General features: G+C 39.3%; 1 protein-coding gene across 5 annotated transcripts; it reads left to right on the plus strand.

Moving 5' to 3' along the window:
* Positions 1–275: 275 nt before the first annotated feature.
* On the plus strand, positions 276–9,372 carry AMPKalpha (AMP-activated protein kinase alpha subunit). Of its 5 annotated transcripts, none has more exons than XR_015319931.1 (9): positions 278–637; positions 853–1,115; positions 3,778–3,919; positions 4,714–4,919; positions 5,199–5,438; positions 6,096–6,295; positions 6,543–6,980; positions 7,619–8,370; positions 9,094–9,372. XR_015319931.1 is itself a non-coding variant. In XM_022791743.2 (8 exons), exons 2-8 carry the CDS (start codon positions 1,013–1,015, stop codon positions 7,588–7,590), a joined length of 1,347 nt encoding a protein of 448 aa, XP_022647478.1. In that variant the 5' UTR covers positions 276–637; positions 868–1,012; the 3' UTR covers positions 7,591–7,713. The 5 variants fall into 5 exon arrangements, 2 of the variants coding, with proteins under 2 accessions (XP_022647478.1, XP_086834744.1); XR_015319930.1 differs by having other exon boundaries at positions 868–1,115; XR_015319932.1 differs by having other exon boundaries at positions 942–1,115.
* Positions 9,373–9,378: the final 6 nt, after the last annotated feature.

The raw sequence follows: 9,378 nt of genomic DNA on the forward strand, positions 1-9,378 counted from the left end.
CCGTCTGAGAACTAAGTACATCAGCTTAGTGAAAATATTTAAAGTCACTTGGAATTAAGTCCGTGCTGTTCGCAGCTTTAACAACGGTGTGCGCTATGCAAATTCATTGTCCCGCAAGGAAAGGGTCTTTTACGTTGGATCAGAGAGGGTTGATCGCCTATGCGCCACTAGCTTTCAGTGTCCATCTTTTAGCTCTACCGCATGATACACGCACACCACTCATGCAGGTTATCTGTATCGCTATGGGTGCGCAATCTGGCACATTCACAAACAGAGAGACAAGACGGGTTTAGCGGACTGTCGGCGGCAGCGATGACGACGGCGGCAGCAAAGGCAACCAAGAGTGACTGCGATCAAACAGAAATATTAGGACAACTCTTTAGCCTACAGAGATGACTGTTACTAACGTTTTGACGGTCCGTGTTGCCAGTACTTCAAATTGTCGGACCAATCCTGAATAAATCGTGAGCAACTGGTTATTCTCCTGGAGTGCCTACCTATAGTGCGCAGAACTGTTACATACAACAACGGCGAACTGGCGCTGCTAATGCTGCTGGGCAACTGCCGGTACATTGACCTTGGTGCGCAATTCGTGCTTTTCCGGTCTAAACGACTTACTGATGCTGTTTTGCTTACGGTAAGCTGTCGAGAAGACCAATAGTCTTACTCTAAACAAAAGCCGTTTTATGAGCGAGTAATGCGCTTAAGTGTTTCAAGGTTCAGTGTGATGAACCTTACAAATTGACGCAATCATTATCGTCATGATTAGTATGCTTTATTCAGTCGAAATGTGAATCACAGTACAGTATAGCGAAGAAAGATATTACTTCATGTAACCGCAATTAATATTAGGCAACAACATTGCAGCTGTACACGTCTATCGGACGACGTTAATGTTGGCTGAGTGCTACCTGGTCGCTTATGACTTGATTGCCCCACAGGAGGAATAGAGGAAGGTACGGCGATCAGCTGAAACTGTGTACTACCTGATAATTTTGGCCTGCTTTGTGGGATGGCGGACCGTAACCTCGCAACTGGGGGTCAGCCCCTGGTTAAAATAGGTCATTACATCCTAGGTGAGACTCTAGGAGTTGGCACATTTGGAAAGGTTAAAAGTGAGTACTTTCATAGTTCTTTATTTACACGAAATGTTGATAATATTAATCCTTCTTTATCTTCTAAAAGGAAAGTGCAAAACTTGAAGTGAAATCTTTTGTACTTTAACAGGTTTATAATATTTATTCGTTTATTCAGATCAAATAAATGATCGTGAACAGAAAATATCAAGTAGCTTGATAATAAGAAGCTTCTTCTGATATCAGTCTTTGTTGTTATGTGCGCTTGTTTGTTTGTGCAACAAGATCAACTTGCTGTAGACTTTCATTTGACAATGTGAGAACCTGAAAATTTAAGGTTTTAGACCTTGAAGACGATGTATCAGGAGCACGCGAATAATTGACAGTTAGAATCAAGGCAGTAGATGTATGGCGCTAATAATAATAATAACAACCAGTTTGTAATATCTCAGCTTTTTGTATTGTGCAAGATAAAAATACGTAGTAACGGTTCAAATTTACAATAGCGATGATATTATCATGTCTGTGGAAACAACGATTCGAGGTAGAAACGTGGTCTTTATTTATCAGTCAGTCCACGGTGCTTGTTTTAGTCGTGTGTCTTGCTGTTGTTTCTGGTAGAAGATAAGAAACGACATGCAGTGATTAATAGAGCGTTCGAAATATACAACCGGTCTACGTGTGCAATAGCCAATAATTTCACTCTATAAGCCTTCAAGAAACACGGAAACTGATGAAAGAGATCAGCATATCGCTCAAAGCAAATAGCCAAGTCCTCATTTTTACCCCCTGCTGGAAAAAAAGTGGTAAAGTTGAAGCAGTAGTAGCTGATAAATAAACCTATTTTTTAAGTTAAATGCAGCTGGGTAACTCAGTAAATTATGATATTAATACATCGATACTACTATGTATACTTTTCGGACTCTGTCGTAAAATAGCATATCTATAAAAACTTTGTTCCATAGCAGCCTGCATTACGTTCATGCAGAATGCTCGCAGAAAGCATAGTAATGCTCATCAAAGTTGATGACGTAAGGTTGTTACCATAATAAGCCATGCATGCACAACAATGTTAACAATGTTAAAATACAAGTTCGAGGTAGAGCGTGTTTTGCTGCAGTTCTTGCACTTGTAAATTTATTATTAAAGTAAATTATTTGTTCTATACATTTGTCATATGATAAATTATATAAAGAAAATTATTTTCACAACGAACATGGCAATGAATTACTCGCATTTACGGTATTAGCAAACATTTAATTACGACGTATGACCACGTATTATGAAATCCCTTACATTATTACTCCACGCCTCTTATTTTTTGCGTTTGTTTGCCCGAAAAAAACACCGTTATTACCAATACTGCCTAATATATATATATTGGGCAGTATTGTATATATATATATTGTACCTTTATATCGTATAGATATAAAATGAAAATCTTCAACTATCGATCAGTTTTTTAACTCGTTAAAAAATGGTAATACTGTAATATTTATTTTTGGCTTTGTTTTTTCTAGTTTTTCGTTTGGCTTTATAATAAGTGTTTGGTAGCTATCTTCCGGTCTTTCTGATTTTAAAAGGCGGTCTCGCGAATCTACATTTTCGTACTCGATACAACTTAGGTTCCAATGAAAGAAAATATTACCTGACCTGGGCTACAACAAGTGAATAACGTTATTTAGGGCAAAGCCCTAAAAGCATTTGAACGCAAAGGTAAACTATATTTATACCAATTATATAGGTTTACATTGTTAACAGGACTGAAAGGAGCGATCCTGGTTTCCTTCAATTTACTTTAGTGTACTACTATTCGCTCTAGTGTTTACATCGTACGCCATACTTACGCTGGTTTGCCTCGGCAGCTTGCTGAACTACGTTATCAGTCAAACAACGTAATGCAAATAATAGAGATTTTTTTCGAGCAGAGAAACTAATCATGACTATGTATGTGAACATTTCAAACCAGATGGAATGAGACGAAAATGATACTTCTGTAGATAGAAAACGATCACCCAGTTCGCGTGAAACGGATCGGTACGTTATGATTTAATGTTCGTTTGCGATTGACTGCAAAGAACGAATGGGAAGTTTTGATCAAACTACGTTTGAAGACAGGGCTTCCTTCCATTTTGCTGATGTATGTTTTGCGTGTAAATGCTTTCCTTTATCGTTAGTTATAGTAGTCGTGCTTCACATATAGGGAAACTTGGCGGTTAGTGCGGCTCAACCTGTGGAGGTGACGAAGTACACTGGCGTTAGAGCCATTGGGTTACTCTCACTAGTCGAGTTTTAACGGTAGCAAAACGACGCAGTATTATACTAAGAGAGTTTTTCAGTTAAACCGATGTTTCCCAGACATGTCACACTTATCATAAGCAGCTCTACGCATAATAAAAAATATGAAGATCGTTCTATATATGTATATTTACAAACGATCTTGAAAACATTTCATATTTAGTGCATATGTACAGCACGTATTAAGTGGCGTTTCTCACATTTGAAAAGAAACCTGTCTACGGATCCTCGAAAAGTCTACCGAGGCTCTATAATGCTCATGGAAAGGACATCGTAACTATCAATATTTAAAGATATCTAGGATTTATCTGTTTACATTTTTGAGTTCCATAATAACTGCCAGCTAATTATTAAGTATTCGTAGACAACGACTTTTTTACACTCCTACTTGTGTCGTTTGCAGCTGCTAAGCACCAACTGACTGGCCACAAAGTGGCGGTGAAGATCCTCAACCGACAGAAGATAAAAAATCTGGATGTTGTTGGAAAGATCCGAAGAGAGATACAGAATCTCAAACTCTTTAGACATCCACACATTATTAAACTGTACGTATAGCCCAAAAAGTGTAAAAATAAACGAACTCTTTATAAGCGATCGTACAATTTATAGCTGATAAACTATGCATGTCAGCGACGCACCGCAAGGGTACACGCGACACATACTTTTAGTTAACCAGATACTCTGGTTAATCCTGAGAAACAAATCATTTCTAGCCTATTTGACCACATGCTCACTTTAGTCGGCTTAGCTAAGACAGCTCGGCTTTTGACTGGAAGACTTAGGAGTTGTTGCTTCAGACTTGTATGAACCTGTGTAGTCTATCTGAGAGATAAGGAATTATTACTAGAAGTCGCGTGATTCTCAAACTGTTCTTTTGTAAAGACTTTAACAATCTCAATTCCAACGGTTCGATCACAACGTTACTCAGCTTCCTTCTGCTTTTTTTACTGGTAACCATCTGTTAATATCTAGTTATCATCTATCACTTATCCTGTCTAAAGTGACTTATTTCTAGTTAAAAAGTCCTTGCTGTTAATATTGAGATTATAAATATTGATTTTCTAGTATCATACTTGGATACGTAAGCAAATTATATTTGTATACCTACGCTGGAAGCTCTTGATTTAGTTTAAAATTGAGTATTAACAAGTAAAATAAATAGCAGCGTTTTAATTGTCATCTCATCCGTTATTAAATATGGTCAATGAAATCTAGATGATGCAGAGTATAACAAAGGTTGAACTCGTTTTGGTTATCTGTTACGTTGCTTTCATCATCTACCGGGAGCGTGATTTAGTTAAAAAGAGCTACACAAATTTATTTTTTATTGACATTATAGCTACCAGGTGATCTCGACGCCGACCGACATCTTCATGATAATGGAATATGTTTCTGGTGGAGAGTTATTTGACTACATCGTTAAACACGGAAAGCTCAAGGAAAGTGAAGCGCGCCGTTTCTTCCAGCAAATCATCTCAGGCGTCGATTACTGTCACCGACATATGGTGGTTCACAGAGATCTTAAACCTGAAAATTTACTTCTAGGTTAGTATCTATTTCGCTTTATACCTTTCGTCACAAATGTATTTGTTGTTGGGCTCAGTGGACGTTTACAAACATGTACATTATGGTGAATTTGCATTAAGCAACAACCCTGGTCCTTTACCTCGAAGAAAGCTGACGCTTTTGGAAAACAATTGTTTCTGTGTTTGACAAAAGTATAGAGATATGCCTCTAGTGAATGTCAAGGCACTAGCAGGCACGCATTCCTTGTTCACTTACAATTACTGCATAATGACTTTGTATTATTCAACAATAATTCAGATCAGGCGTTGAACGTGAAAATTGCTGATTTCGGTCTGTCAAATATGATGATGGATGGAGAGTTCCTACGAACATCGTGTGGGTCACCCAACTATGCCGCGCCAGAGGTGATCTCGGGAAAATTGTACGCCGGACCTGAAGTTGACATTTGGTCATGCGGGATCATTCTCTACGCGCTACTTTGTGGAACGCTTCCCTTTGACGATGAACACGTACCTACTCTATTTAGAAAAATTAAATGTAAGACTTTTGTTCGTCCCGTAAGTGAGCATGGGTGAGAGTAAAAAATATATAAACGTGAAATATGTTTTCTGAAGACTCACGTCTACCAGGAACTCTCTTCATTCACTCGCGTGGCCACAAAATCTCTGAAGCTCTGTAATGCTTTTAAGATGTTTATATTTCGAGTAGTATGTCTGGTATTCCGTTAGGCATTCCATCAGATGGCTGGCTCCCAGCACGACACAAACCGTATGTCTAAGCCCTGGTACGAATCTAGACCACAACACATCCCTAAGATTAGCATCTAAATACGTTATTCGTTAAGCTATCACTAAGACATGCTTCTATAATCAATGCCCATAGAACCACCCTTTTCCGTTCATCTTCGTTTTTATTTATTCTCACAACACTAACATGGCGCTATATGTTATTATAATATATAAGAGCAAACTGTTACCAAAAGGCCACCGATTCGCACGTCTATTAAGCAAACTTCGATTTCATAAAGTGGAAAGTTACTGCTAAGAAATTTTTTTCAAATTAGAATATCAAAACATGCTTCAACAAAAGAAGTTATAGTTATCAATAATAAACTCGAACACATGTGTCTCTTATGAGTCTTGCAATATTTATAATGAAGATGTGATTACTGTAACGCATCTATTTCATTTATAGCGGGGATTTTTCCAATTCCGGATTATTTGCACAAGTCTGTCGTATCGCTACTGATCCATATGCTTCAAGTGGATCCGATGAAACGCGCTACAATGGAGGATATTAAGGCTCACGATTGGTTTAAAAGAGAACTTCCTGCTTATCTTTTTCCACCGCCAAACGAAACTGACGCATCCATTGTTGACATTGATGCTGTACAGGTGAGTATAGGTATTTCCAAAGTTGCGGCGCCGCGCTTCTTGCCTTGTCGCTCATTTCCCGTGTTTAATAGGTTGAAACAGATTTCTTGTTTGCGTATAGTTTATAAAAAATTTGTTACCTCTGCTAATTGGAGTATAGATGTTTGATATATAAACGAAGAGCCATCGGCGTGTATCGGACGGACGTGGATTTTTAGCTGCATAGATTTAGCAATCTTTCGCGTTAAAATTATTTATCCTATTTCAGGTGGTGTGTGAAAAATTCAGTGTTGTCCAACAAGAGGTTCATGGGGCCTTGCTAAGTGGCAATCCGCACGACCAGTTAGCCATCGCATATAACTTGGTTGTGGACAACAAACGCATCGAGGACGAAACAGCTAAATTAGAGATTAAGGACTTTTACGTCGCTTCCAGCCCCCCGCCGTTATCGAGCAGTTTGGAGAGCCCTTCTCGGGGTGCACTTGGACATGTTCATCCCGAAAGGGTTCCCCGTGCGCGCCTGTTGAGTCCGGGGGGCCAGGAGCGAGAAGGGCGCGCAGCTGGAGCAAGCGGCGCGATGGCAGCCAGCACAGCCGGCCCTAAACCACCTCACAAGAGAGCCAAATGGCACCTCGGAATTCGCTCGCAGTCAAAGCCACACGACATTATGAACGAGGTCTACCGCGCAATGAAAGCACTTGATTTTGTAAGTACTAACAGCATAATCATTTTTATCATATTTTACTGTACTACAAATTGTGCATAAAAACATAGGTAAAAACTAAAGCTGGCTTCAACCAATTACCGAATTTTCCTGAGCATAAAGTTGCTATCCTTACCGTTACCGTGCTGACAATAATATCTCAAGAGTAATCCCTTTTGCGAATTTTTCGCACTCTTAATCTCACGCTGTCTTGAAGATCCATCTCGGTTGTATTGATTTGTGCAGTAACTTTTACTATGAGCTGTACTTATACATTGCGATAGTTGCAGCTGTTAACTATTTTTTATGTTTTTAATAAAATAGTTTTACATTATTGGGTGAACAAAGAATACAGGATTTTAAACCTACCATCTGCTAACTGCTCATAAAATGACATGGAGAACTATATATAAGACCATGTTTCAGCCCTACATAGAGGGCTCTTGGCTTTTACCTGATTACACATTAAATTATTATTATGAAATAAAAACGTATATATGCTACATTTAAGGATACTAACTGATGATAATTAATTGCCCGCTCTCTGATAAACTCGTTGGTATCTTTCATGTTTTTTCTATTTGTTCTGTTATAGCGGGCTAGGTGTATTTAACCTGTTGCTCCTGTTAACGCCATTTTAGGAGTGGAAAGTGGTAAACCCATTCCATGTTCGTGTGCGCCGTAAGAATTTGCCCAGTGGACGCCTCGCCAAGATGAGCCTGCAGTTGTATCAGGTTGAATATAAGAGTTATCTGCTGGACTTCAAGTCTTTACCGTACGCCGAAGACCAGTCGCAAGACCCAAGCGTGGCAGAAACCAGCCTGCATAGTTACCACAACACGATGGAGTTCTTCGAGATGTGCGCGGCTCTCATTACTCAACTGGCGCGCTGAGACGTACTGCAGCCGGATGGAAGCAGCCAAATAGAAATAAATTAACACCATGATGGCGGCGAATGAATCGTGCTAGTCATATAAAAATAAGGTGTTGCTAACAAAAATAATAGCTTCGAAGACGTTGCGAGCACTAATGAGTGTAGCTGCGGAAAAATAGCAGTTCGACAGATTTATATGACAGAATCCATTTCAATTACTAATCCTTGCTTCGCTTTTACACCCACGACGACCACCTCTGGCGCCGAATTCAGGTGTCGCGTACGGCCATGTTTCCAAATAAACCCCACTTGATCCCCGTGGTCAGTTTATATCTTCGCTGTGTCCATCGATGACAATGTTGGGCTGCTGCTACTACTAATGAACCTCGCAGCCTTCGAGCTTATAACACGTTGACGACAACAACAGCCCGATTATCAGAATGTGAAGTCAACCATCCGTTTATGGCAGACGTCTCGGCATAAAACGCTGCAGCTCTCTGAGCGGGGGTTATATCTGTGGTAATATAATTCCGCATGCTATATAGGCATACATTTACACATATGTCGTATACGTATTGGAAAGGAAAATACTTTACCATTTGGCTAAAAATGACGTATGTCAGACGCGTCTATGCCGATTTGTACTCGAGAGGTCGAGGTCACGAGGCGTTCTAGAGCTCTGGTGTACGATTTTAATTTTTTTTTTGTTAGGTGGTAACCGCTTATTTGGCTCTACCTGTTGTAGACATGCATGTAGGCAACGGATTTCTCTGGTGATGCTAAATACTAACAATATATATATATAAGGATGCGGCATTTAATTTCGGACATTTTCTTTGTTTCTAAGACCTTATCGAGATAAAAGCGGATACTTCAACAAATTTCCTTGCACCTTCGAAAAGTGTTATTTCTGACGGTCATATTTATTCAATATACTCACCATTCACTTAAACCACTCCTAAATATTGAACTACAGCAAGCCAAAAGTCCTAAAAATGTAGAAGCTCGAAACATTCTAAAAGATGCAAAAAAGTGAAAAGAGTCTCAAAAACGATAGCGGTTGAACCTAATGTGAACAACCCAATTGACAACTGATATTTTTCCCTCTAAAAGAACCTATCATATAGGTATCCGAAATTAAGATGTGTAAAAAACATTGTGTTGAATTGTTGAGTTCTTTAAACCTAAAAGCTTTTGAGTATCTTCCGATTCGTCTCACAGAAGTCTTCTTGAATTTTTCAGAAGTCGTATGAATAACTGGCAAGAACGTAGGCTGTTTATTTCGTATAAGAGGCAGCTTTCAATCTTGGTAGGGATTCGTCAAGCACGGAGAGAATGGACGTTAGCTGATCTTCTCTCGAATTCCAAAAACGACGCGTTCTTTCCAACTATGACGACTGTGTTGTCTTGTTCTGAAAAGAACAAGCTTTCTTATAGTACCAAGAATAGCGGATGAAGCATGCACCCTACGACAAACGGGTAAAGGACCTGCCAAGTATGTCCCAATTTACGTGCCGTAACCTAATA

The sequence above is a fragment of the Varroa destructor genome, unplaced genomic scaffold, assembly GCF_002443255.2.
Source record: "Varroa destructor unplaced genomic scaffold, Vdes_3.0 BEIS01000002.1, whole genome shotgun sequence".
Lineage (NCBI taxonomy): Eukaryota > Metazoa > Arthropoda > Arachnida > Mesostigmata > Varroidae > Varroa > Varroa destructor.